General features: G+C 35.6%; 1 protein-coding gene across 2 annotated transcripts; it reads right to left on the reverse strand.

The window, feature by feature from the left end:
• Positions 1–1,647: 1,647 nt before the first annotated feature.
• LOC105798705 (uncharacterized) lies at positions 1,648–5,535 on the reverse strand. Of its 2 annotated transcripts, XM_012628877.2 has the most exons (7): positions 4,896–5,535; positions 4,704–4,823; positions 3,858–4,213; positions 2,586–3,330; positions 2,374–2,476; positions 2,220–2,274; positions 1,648–1,983 (listed from the first exon to the last, which is right to left on the reverse strand). In XM_012628877.2, exons 1-7 carry the CDS (start codon positions 5,467–5,469, stop codon positions 1,921–1,923), a joined length of 2,016 nt encoding a protein of 671 aa, XP_012484331.1. In that variant the 5' UTR covers positions 5,470–5,535; the 3' UTR covers positions 1,648–1,920. The 2 variants fall into 2 exon arrangements, with proteins under 2 accessions (XP_012484331.1, XP_052477291.1); XM_052621331.1 differs by lacking the exons at positions 3,858–4,213; positions 4,704–4,823; positions 4,896–5,535 and adding an exon at positions 3,466–3,728.
• Positions 5,536–13,032: the final 7,497 nt, after the last annotated feature.

Genomic DNA, 13,032 nt, shown 5'->3' on the forward strand with positions numbered 1-13,032 from the left:
TGGAAGCATAAATAAGTTCCATACTTTTTTATAAATAAGTATATTATAACATTTTAGTCTTTTATAACACACTAATTATTTTTATAGTATACTATTTGGTCATAACTTTAGAAATTTTTAGAATTTAAATAATTTTTTTGTTATAACTTTATAAAATACACATAAATTATTTTTATAATATAATTTTTAAGATTTATAATATATCTTGAAATTTTTGTGATAGTCATATCAAACATTCATACATGTTTATGTTTATAATATAATTTCTTTAACTTAAACTTGCGTAAAATAAACAATTTCTTACAATTAATTCATGTATGAATGTTTGAAAGACATGGTAATTAGACTTGGGTGTAATTACCTACGTAATTATTCTAATTGTCACCCTCTCCCTAAGAATTGAAAAGTGTAATGGGGTGTTCTAATTACACTCAATTCATTGGTACCCATCAATTACAATGGTTATCCAAATATGTCACCTCTATGCATTAACATCCAAATCTAATTATTGAGTGACTTTCCAAACACTAACTTAGTGTTTTAGATGTGTTTAATGCCTTTGTTAATATAGAAAATAAGGAGATGAATGTTGAGCCCTTAAAGGTCATCTTCAAGAAATGGGGTTTGTTAAATCTGAATCCAACAACTCATTGTTTATTGTGAGTTGTACATCCTCGTAACGTTGATGATATTTTAATAACAGGCATTTATGAATCTCTTATTCGTCGGGCCCAGTGGAGGATAAATATCTTCCTTGACGTCTTGTTTTTCTTTAAATGATATGGTAGTCTTAACTACCTTTTTGTAGTGGAGATTCTTAAGACATCTAAGGGCCTGTTGCCATCTCGGACCAAATATATTCTTGATGTCTTGATTGAACTTAATATGCAAAACAGCAATGGAATCTAAACACCCATGACTACCACTCATCAACTACGTGCCAATGATGGTTCCCTGTTGATGCAACGCAATATCATCCGCTAACTGGTAAATTAGCATCTTTTACCATTAATAAAGTATCACAATTCATGCATCGATCAACAAAGAAACACGGGAAGGTTGTTAAAAAGGTGTTCCGGTACCTCGAACGAACTACGCAGTATGGGCTTCAGATTTAGTGCACCAATAACATGAGTCTTCATATATATGTCTACGCTGATTGGGCAGGGGATCCTAATGACAGAGCCTCCTCTGAGTCTAGTCAAAAAAAAAAAAAATCCTTGCTTAGCCGAACTCGTTTGGATAAAAAATTTACTATATGTAACAATTCCTACAACTCGAATGGTTTATTCTGACAACGTTGATATGTCATATCGTTGTCACAATCCATTCTTTCACAACAGAAGGAAGCATGTTGCGTGCCGCGTGTTACAAAGTACAAGCGCATCAAGTTATCAAACATAATTACTCTACTAACCACCTTGCAAATGCATTTGCAAGCCACTCTCATCGCTACCTCTCTTGAGGGGGCGTGTCGAGCATAACTATTTATTCCCCTGTACTTTTGATTAGAGTACTTTGTTATTTCCATTATTATTTTCAAGTTACTGTTTTCTAGAAGTATGACTCTAAGAAGTGGTTGAATTTATGTATATACAGCACGCAACTCATTTTTTATCTCCTCCTAAAACTCTATAATCAACAATCTAACTTGCAATCAAGCATTGCATATACATGGAATTTTTTTTTATCATCCAACACGACAAACGCCAAAATTACCATTACAGATACAGTAGGCTTTTAAAGAATTGAGTTAATTTGACAATGGCATAAAATTATGATTTTGATGTAAAGAATGAACAAGAAAGGTACTAAACTAAGTGACTAAAGTAGCATAAATCATAGATCCGTCTTCCCGAAAATGAATCCATTTATGAATCTATGTTAAGAGCTTTACTTCGGCAAAAACATCTGAGAACTCTATATCAACAAGTACTCCTTCCGATACTCACGCACAATGACAGGCACACTTGTGGGAGGGATCTGTGGCACAAGCAATATAATGAGTCAAAATTTGCTAATGCAAGTAACTTCAAGCAAGATTCAGCATCTAAAACATTTAATCCTCCCAAAAAAGAGGAGCAAATGATAAAGAAAGTATAGACAATAAACACAGGCCAAATACATTGGACTTGGGTATTCATTGGATTTGAGGCAAGAATACACCCTGATGCAAAAATCTCCACCAAAGAGATGAAAGATTTAAGGATAACACTTACCATGCCATAATCTGTGACAATCACTGAGATGTAATCTGAAGGAGTGGCATCATATCTGTTGTGATTCACACCAAGGTAAGAGGATTCAGAATCATTTAGAGATTATTAAATCAAATAGTTCCTTTCTTTGGACATGAGACATCTAAAAGCTTACTTTAAATTAAGAAGTTCAAGGTTTTCCTTCTGTTTATCAGTCAAGTTATCCAAATAATTCACATCCACTCTTCCTGGGACCTTTGATATGGCATCTGGATCACCTGCAAGGCATTCCAGAAGGAAGGTGTAAGTTGTCTGCCTCTTTTTTTTCTTTTTTTTTTTTGGGGGGGGGGGGGTTGGGGGAGGGGATTGTATAAAACACCGACATACCTAACTCATTAAAGCAGATTGAATCAAGTTGCACCCTTTCATGAAATTTATATGCTTCACAGCAGACCAAAACTGGAACACGGAATGCATGAGCAACCATAGCAACAGATGCAGTTCCAACCGTCGAATATACAGTCCCATTAGAAAATATAGAGGAAGCCCCAAGAAAAACTCGAGTGACTTTGTGCATGACATAAGAAATAGCATTTAATTGAGTATAAGTACAACTAAGTCCCTTTACCACCAGCCTACGAAGTAGCTTTTGGCCTTCAAGCATCGGATGCGAGTCTACCACCACAACACGAAACTGTTTCCCAAGCTCATGGGCATACAAAAGAATCATTTCAACAACACATGATGATCCATATGTCAGAAGAACATCGCCATCTCTGATTTTTGTAGCAGCATGTCTAAGTATCACCTTATCAGCAAGCACTATCTTCTCATTTATGAAACGATCAATGTCAGAACAAAGGGTTGTTTTTGCTTCTGATTCAGAGAGAGTTAGTGGTAACCTGGCAATACGACTCTTCAGAAACCTGATTGCATTTCCCATACTCATAGAAAGTGGGCGGCATTCAATCAGAAAAGAAACAAAACCACCAATTTTGGAAGTTAAATCTCTGGTGAGGGTTTTTTCAGGTGGTGTGGAATAGTCTCTGATAGCCTCCTGAAATGCCTGCAGCATTGCAATACAACGTGCATTTCCTCCTGACAAATCTCCAGCCAAATACTGCAATCCAACCTGACAATTTCATACAACACAACATTGCAAGGAACTCATTTCTCTGTCATTAAATTAAAAGATAAGAAAAATATGCTTTATCTACTTTTCAAATAAATAGACATCTGAGTAATTCATGCACCATGCAATAATTACCCTGTTCATTCTGATTCCACTTCCCACAATACATCCTCACACCAACTAGTACACCAAAGTTATAGAAAATTTGAGTCAAGATAATCTTTAAAACTTTGAGGAAAAACAACAAAAAAGATGCGAGTTCAGGAAGCTGACAAATAAGAGGTTAATGTAGCATTCTCGACTATACATTTGCATGGTTGAGGATCGCTGTCCTGGATATTTAGTTTTCATGAATTTTTAAAAGGGGGGACACATCCAAGTCTACCCCCACCCCCTTCCCCTCTTATTTTTCCTTTTTCTCAACTGACTTGAAAGGAGTTACCCACCTAAAATACAGTTAATCAGATAGGAAAAAGACAAATAAGGTCAACTGTTAACTAATCAGAGCAGACTACTTAAGAGAGTACCTTGTACACAGCAGGATGCTTCTCATGAAGTTCAAAAAATTTCGACTCCAAAGAAGGAAGCTGAGTTCCATTTTTGTGTGGAGGCAGATGGCGAAAGAGTTCAACTCTATTCCTAGCTTCAGGTTGATTCAACACAGATCGCCTTTTAGCCCTACCCCCACGACTCTCATCATCAAATTGCTTACGTGGAGGAGGAAGATCTTTCTTCCTCTCTTTCTCCACTGACCGATCAACTCCTATTCTTTCAGAAGCTGCAATTGAAGATGCAACTGGAGGGCCATCTTTCTTTTGTGGTGGCTGCTTCATGGGTTTAGAAGAAGGTGCTCCCCCAGGTGTACCAGATTTATTTGCCTCAGCTATAAAATTAAAATTAGAAACGTTAGTGCCAAAAGGAAAAGCTAACAAATTATATACCATTAGAAAACCAAGTTCAATTGGTCAGAACAAGATTAAATAAAAAAGAATCAAACAACACTAATGTTTCATCAAAATCTAAAATGCCATTGCTATGTTATTCACAGGGAGTCAAAGAAACAAATACTAAGGAAATGCTAACAGACTTCAACAAGCTATTCAAAAATTTGAACGTCATATGGGTAGAAACTATAAACTAGAAATTAGATGACTTGGCTCATTAGATTAAATCACATGTAAAGCTTGAGTTTGGTGATGAACTCACTTCATAAAAGGTATTTCTATTTCAATCAGATTAAGAACCTATTTTCTTTAAGTAAAGGGGGATGCTTGCAACTGATTGCAACATGTGCTTAATCATCATCCCTTAAACCTGTTTTCAAATCCTCTTAATGTTCCCACTAAAAGAAAGAAAATATTACTGTTTCGAACCTCTAGAAGCAGCTTTAGCAGCCCGTTGAGACTCCTGCAAGGCACGTCTCTCAGCTTTTGTTGTTTTCGCTTTTAGAGGCTTTGAACTTGATGCTTGCTCCTTTTGCACTTCACTTTGTTCTGCAGCAAAGTTTCATTTAATCCAAATACTTTGAAAGTCGTTTATTGTATTCAAAAAGTTATTATATTTACCAGGTAATGGATTCTTAGCTTCCACTGCAGCAACACTTTCCGGATGCTTCGCTGTAGACAAATTGAAACCGCCACTGGGAAGACTTGAGGCAAATTTTGCTGAATCACTCCTCCGATACCATCCCAACGACGACTCTGCCCCCTCCGAGAGCTCTTCGTCACCAATTCGACTACGAGGCGGTGAATCCAACCACAACACTGACTCCGAAGGGTTGTAACTTCCAACGGTAGGAAGCTCTCCAGAGATTTCCCGTCCAGGAACGGGCACAGCGGCGGTGCGTCCGCCAAGGTTGTCGGAGAGGTGACGCGGCGGCGGTATCATGACGGGAGAGAGGGAGTTGCTGGCAGGAGAATCAGAGAGTGGAGGCGATTCGGAGCTTGGAGCGGCTGATTGCGGCTGAGGCTGCTGAGCCGGCGTGTTAGGAGTGAAGAAGCCGACTTGGCGGACTCTGGGGACGGCTCGTGACATACGACGCGCGTCCATGGATAGTTGCCGTTCGAAGAACTTTGTTGATTTTTGTAAAAATAAAAGAAAACAAAGGTGAGAGAAATCAATGTTAGGGTTTGGATTCATGCAAAAAAAAAATTTATAATAATAAATAATGAGAAGAAGGTATCAATATAATTTCCTTTAAGAGAGAAGAACGAAATATTTTTTATTATTTACGCTTTTTATGAATAAATAAATGAATAACATTCGCTACTTAGTGGAGAATAAGTTTTTACCTCAGCGGTGTAATAGTGTATAGCGCATAATTTATTTTTCTTTTTGGAAGAATAAAAAATCTAAAAGAATCCAAGACAATCTTATATTATCAGTGGATACTGAATTTTATTTTATTTGATATTTAACTTTAAACATATTCTTGATACTTATTCTAACATTAAAATGTTTTTAATTTTATTAAACAAAACAAAATTGCGGTTATAATACATAATATTAAGGTTTGCTCTCTCTTTGGTATGCTCCTGGTAGCACGTCTCTGACTTTTTGTGTTCTTTGTTTTTTTTTGTTGTGTTTTGTTTTGAGTAGTCAGTCGGTTATTTTCTTCTGCCGGGGTTTATTTTGGTGTTCGGGTGGTGTAAGGTGATAGTCATGGAGAATGAGATGGAGGGGTTGAAGTTAGATGGGAAAGAAGAGGTGATGTTATTGCATTGTTTCCTTACAACAAGCATAGTCTATTTTCCAGCAATGAAGAGTAAGAAGGCGAACCTTTGGCTCCCTTTAGGGGGTGTTTAGATCTCAAATTTGAGGGAAATGAGATATTTGTTTAAGTTTTTTTATAAGATGGACATTGAACGAGTGATAAATGAGGCTCTGTGGACTTTTAATAATCATTTATTAATTATGCATCGACTCGAGGAGAACAAAGACCTTATGCAAGTGTCTTTAATTTTCTCATCATTCTGGGTTCAAGTGCATGATCTACCGCCGAGGTTTTTTTCAGAGAATGTAATGAAACGACTTGGAAATTTATTGGTAGATTCTTGGAATATGATATGAAACAACTGAGTAGGGGAATGAAAATTTATTTACGTGTTCGGGTTCAATTACATGTTAGATGCCCTTTGAAGCGGAGGAAGAAAATCATGATCTCTCCTAGGAAGTGTACTTATGTAAATTTTTAAGTATGAGAGATTGACATTATTCTGTTTTTTATATGGTTGCTTAGGCCATAATGATTCTTTCTACCAGGTTAGATTTAAAAAAGGTGTAGAAGCTGCAGAATTTGGATAGGATTTATCTTTGAAGGCACAGCCAATGAGAGTCGCTGCCATGAATAGTGTGTGGCTAAGGGAGGAATGAGATGGGGAGTTGTAGGAAATGAATCAGGGGCAACCTAATTTATGGAAAAATTTAAGGGATAGGATAAAGAGAGAATCAGGGATGACGATCAATCCTATATTGGGATTTAATTTAGAATGAGTCATGAGTAGCGATTGCATAAATTATGGGGAATCTTTAAAAGGATTGGGCCAGACGGACATGGCGCATGATTTGGAGGAAAGCTAGATTGAGAGCGAGGATGGAAAGAAGAGACCCGATATAGATAGTTTGGATCCTAGCGTTTCCAATATAGTAGATTTACTAGTGTCCAATGATGAGCAATCTATAGCTCGAGTTCAATTTTTATCGGCAACTGCCAAGGGGCAAGCCGACCGGTCACAATGAAAATATTATGTCAGAATGTTCGTGGTTTGGGGAATCTACGGGCTACTAGGAGACTTTGGCACATGCTGAAGGTTTAAAATCCCCAATTGGTCTTCTTTATAGAGACAAAATTAAATGGTACGCGAATGGAAAAGTACATAGAAGATGTGGTTTTCATAATGGAATTGATGTTCAAGCTAAGAGGACATGAGGGGGACTCTATCTTACATAGAAGGAAAATTACATGGTGTAAGTACAAAATTATTCAAAAAATCATGTGGATGTAGTGATTCAAGAAGATGAGGCAAGCCCAAAGTGGAGAATGACGGGTTTTTATGGAGCCCTAGATGTGCAAAATAGAGAGGGTACTTGGAATTTATGGAGACGTCTAGGAAGGAACCAAGGTTTGCCATGGAATAATTCTTCATCCACATGATTTTACTTCCTGTTTTTTTTTTTGCCAGAATTTGGCTTATGAAATTCTGCACAATTTTAGGCAGAACAAACAGGAAGTAAAAGCTTTATGGCATTGGAATTGGACATGAGTAAAGCGTATGGTCTAGTTGAATGGTCGTTTTTAAGGAGAATGATGCTACGAATAGGTTTTGCTAATTCTTGGGTGGAGCTCATTATGCGATGCATACCTACTGTCTCGTATTCAGTTGTCGTTAATGGGAAAGCTAGAGAGATTTTTAGACCTACTAGAGGCCTATGGCTGGAAGATCTATTAAGCCCTTTTCTTTTTTCTAATATGCAGTGAAGGGCTTTCGTCCCTTATGAGATTAGATATGAAGGATGATTTGATAAAAGGGGCTATAAAGTAAGTTCAATAGGACCTCAAGTCTCTCATTTAATGTTTGTTGATGATTGCATTTTATTTGGAGAGGCTACTAAAAGGGGGCTCATATTCTGAAAGATACACTCAGGGAATATAAAGTATGTTCTGGGCAGAGTATTAACTATGAGAAGTCAACTGTGTTTTATAATTCAAATACTTCTGACAGGGCAAGGGAGTAGTATTGCAAATCATGAATGCTAAGAGTTCAACAGATCCAGAGAAGTATTTGGGTTTGCCGAATATGGTAGGAAAAAAGAAGAGATTCTCATTTCAGGTATTAGAGGATCATATCAAGAAAATGATTGATAGTTAGAGTACTAGATAGTTATCGCAAGGGGGAAAACAGTCATTCATTAAAGTTATTTTTCGAGCTATACCAATATATTCAATGGCTTTCTTTCTGCTACCGAAGTCACTATGTGAGGAATTTGAGAATATAATGGCCAAATTTTGGTGGCAAAAAGGACATAGAAAATGAGGGATTCATTGGTGCGAGTGGAAATGGTTATGCAAATTAAAAGAGAATGGTGGTCTAGGTTTAGAAGTTTAACAAAATTCAATTTAGCTTTACTTGCAAAACAGGGTTGGCGATTAATTAATTATTCGAATTTGTTGTTAGCTCGTACTTTAAAAGCTAAATATTACCCGGATACTGATTTTTTAAGTGCCAGATTGGGGAATATACCTTCTTATACTTGGAAAAGTGTATGTGCAGCCAGAAGCTTGTTACAGGATGGGCTATGCTAGAGGATTGGGACTAGAGTGGAAATTTCAGTCCTGGATGCTTCGAGCGTTCCAGGGGCAGTAAACTACAATATACAAAATAATGTCAATGATTTAGGCATTAGAGTGGTTGTGGATCTGATAGATGATAACTCTAGCGTATGGAAAATAGATGTAGTGAATAATACCTTCAGTGAAAGTGATGCAAACAGGATTTTATGAATTCCACTAGCAAATGAGCCATATGATGATTTTATGGTATGGAGAGGGGAAGCATCAGGGGAGTACTCTGTGCGGAGTTACAAGCTACTTTTGAAAGGCATCATAGACCCCACTACTAATTTCAATCAAAACACTTGCACGGCACTTTACAAAAAAAATTTGGAATTTAGATTTACTTCCTAAACTAAAAATTACAATATGGAGAATTTCCATGAATTTTCTACTTTGAGTAATCTACATTGTTAGAGATTAGCTGGAACTACAGTATGCCCCAGATGTACAGGTGAAGTGGAGAATAGAGAGCACGTTTTTCGTGATTGTCTTGTAACAAAGGAAATCTGACAGAATTTGAATTTTGTTTGGCCACCATCGGTAACAAATTCAAAGTGCATGGAGTGGCTAACCTGGATTTTTGAAAACAATTCAATAAATCAATGTCACATCTTTTATTGTGCCTTGTGGGTAATCTGGACAAAAAGAAATAAGATGTTGTATGAAGGAAAACAAACACCAAGACGAGTAATAACAGATTTCATTATGAGTTATATACAATAACTGGATGGGATAGGGGAAATGTTACATGCAAGAGGACTAGAGATTGAGCAATGGAAAGTATAGGAGAGGTCGAATCTCTAAATTAATTTTTTTGTTGCATTTAGCAAACAAGAAAACACATCTTGTTCAGATATTTTGATAAGGGATTCAAATAGAGGGGTTCTAGGATCTAAAACGGTGCTAAACAGGAATGTACCATTGGCGTTTTGCAGTGGAAGCTGTCGCATGTGCTCAAGCGGTTGAAATGGGTTTGGAAATGGATCTATCGACTATGGAGGTTGAAGGTGATGCTTTTTCAGTAATCAAGAAGAGTCAGAATAATGGGGTGGACAAATCGAAAATATGTGCATACATAAAGGACATTCAACAATTGAAAAAGGGTTTTCAGATATGTTGATTTAAACACACTCCAAGAATGGAAGACATGGTGGCACATGCACTAGCTATAGAAGGACTAAATATCTTTTCTTTTCTGTTTTGAGGAATTCGAGTCGGTATTAGCTATGAAATAACATAAATACACCAAATCATCAATACATAATCATTTTCACATTCAATTGCTAATTTATATTATTCTTTCCTTTTATTCAATTTAGTCCCTAAAATCGGGACTAACATAACTTTCAAATAAATACTCAAATTTTCATTTTGATTTCACTCTAGGCCTAATTTAACTTCCTATTTTTCATTTATACCAAAAATTTTAAAATTTATGCAATTTAATCCCTATTGTACAAAATCATCAATTGACATTATAATTTAGTCCTCGTTCAATACTAAACTTAAAAACTATCAAAATAATATACCGAACTTCAATTATTCAACAATGGTAACATCCTCAAACTTAAACCGTACCAAAAATTACAACATGAGTCGACTAGCTTAAGCTTCCAAGATTTCGAAAAAATAAAAATTACAAGAAAAGAACTAAATTAAACTGACCAAATTGAAGCCTGAAATTCAAAAACTTCAAAGCCAAACGTTCACTCTTCTTTCTCATTTAGAATTGGTTTTTGCATGAAAGGTGGATGAAATGCTTGTTTGTTTCCACTAACTTTATTTTTATTATTAATGGTTTTGTTTTATTTATTATTTTATTAATATTTCATCAATTATAACTAATATACTACCGTCCACTATTAAAATTACCTAACTGAAATTTAATTCACATCTTATATAACTTGGTAAATATTTAATAAAAATATTTACGAGTCTGATTTTCAGAAAAAAGGTCCCAATACCTTAATTTGCAAAACCACTAACTTTATAACTGATACACATGTATCTTGTCTAACTTTCCAAATAACAAAAATTATTAGACCAAACTTCAGTTAAATACTATAATACCCTCGTAAATATTAATAAATAATTTATAGTGACTCTATCATCAGAAAACAAAATTCGAAAACCACCATTTTCGACATCAATGACTTTCGGGTCATTACAATAAAAAAATGAAAACGTAATAAAAACATATAAAGTAGCTAGAAAGCAAGCTTGTTAAGTGTTGAAAAGACTCTAATTTGCCACAACGAATTGTGACAGATCAATATTCACACAAACTCATAACTGTTTAATGTTTGACCATCATTCTAACTTAAGTAGTGCTTCGTGGGAAGTTAACTAGAAGATCTTGAGTGTATGACCATCAACTCAACACCTGTCACATCAGGTACCACAAATGAGTCATTGTGGGATAATATCATCGAGCAACATGTCTGACTAGTTATCCTCTATAAAAGGGAATAACTCCTTCAATGAATTCCACGTGATAATACTTACCTTAGGACCGACAAACTATCATATGCTATTATATGATAGTTATCTCTTTAAAGGAAATCTCCCCAGTGAAATCCACATTGAAATACTATCGTGTGGTAGGTAAATTGTCATGCCATCACAAGAGACCATTGATGGAGGATGTAAGTCTTCTTTAAGGACATTCACACACTCAATATTTTAAAAACATGCAAGGTTTTAATTTTAGTTTCAATCATGAATGATTAATAAATGCCTGAGAAGTACATGTGGCATACTTTTCCTAAACTATATGGCATGGTTATCATACATATGCATAAACACATTTTGCAATTAATTTAAATATCATCATGTTATCACAAAAAAGCATAAAATTAAAATGACTTCGAACAACCAAAGTTTTCATAACCCTATCCTAGAAAAATAGATAATAAAAATTACAACTATTACCCCAAAGCATACTTTGGGTCTTTTAGAAGACATTCAAATATCCAAATGACTGAAAAACATCGACGGGATCCACTATTGAATCGATGCCACCACTACGGTTTTTGTTGCCACCACAGTCAAAGTTATCGTAATTGTGGTCAGACCGCCATTGGGTCACTATTGATCACCTCCAATCATCCACCGTTGACCACCGTTGGACCTCCACTAGCCACCATTGGACAACCACTAGCCACCTCCACCGTCGGCCATCATCATCAGTCTTTTGTTGGTTGGCCAAGTCGAGTTTGCATCGTCTTAATCAGTCTTGGATGCATTTCGATTCTCCTAAATTTGCCAAAAAAACCTGTTATATAAAATTTCACTATAGTATCGTAACTAAGTTCTCCCCAAGTACATGCCATTACGAAAGTTACTCGATCAGTGCTCATCCAATAACCTGTCATACAATATCCTTAATCTTTTTGGGATAAATCTAGTCTCCCAATATCATCATATTTTATCTTATGGTAACCATTACATCTTCATTCATAAAAATTCAATTATCATCAAATAGTAATTAAGTCATTTATCACAAAGACAAACGACTCGTGGTGTAACACCCCTTACCCGTATCCAACACCGGAATAGGGTACGAGGCATTACCAAAACACCTACACTTGTAAACGTATTTAACCGAGTTATGAAATTTCATCAAAATTAAAATTTTCAAAATAATTAACATGTTTCTATAACTTTTCACAATATATCCTCAAAATATTATAATCATAATAATTAGGGCCTGTGAGACCCGATACATACTCATGCAATTTAATGCTTCATTTCCATTTCATTCAATTCGCAATTTCTCATGCTCATAATTTAAATCATATCACTAGAAATTTCCATTTAATTCACGTACAATTCAATGACATCAAATTCAAAACTAATACGTATTTACCATTTAACTCAATGTTTATTGATTATACCATTCAATAACACATTTATGAAATTCTCAATTTAGCAATGAAAATATCACTTTAGTTTGAATAACAACATCGTCTCGATATAAATACACTACCACTTATCTATTTACTTTAATTCTTTTGGGCCCATTTGTCACTTACCATCCTTAATCAAATTAGGGAGCAGTCACGGAAAATTGAGTACTTCACTTTCACTTTGCCATAGTATAACTATGGTCTTACGTATGATCACTTATCACTTGTCCCTGATCAGATAAGTGTAGCCACCTATCACTTTGTTTCTTGATCAGATAAGTGTAGCCACTTATCACTTTGTTTCTTGATCAGATAAGTGTAGCCACTTATCACTTTGTCTCTTGATCAGATAAGTGTAGCCACTTATCACTTTGTCTCTTGATCAGATAAGTGTAGCTAAAGCTATCACTTATCACTTTGTCTCTTGATCAGATAAGTATAGCCGAAGCTATCACTTATCAC

Source organism: Gossypium raimondii, chromosome 9 (assembly GCF_025698545.1).
Source record: "Gossypium raimondii isolate GPD5lz chromosome 9, ASM2569854v1, whole genome shotgun sequence".
NCBI lineage: Eukaryota > Viridiplantae > Streptophyta > Magnoliopsida > Malvales > Malvaceae > Gossypium > Gossypium raimondii.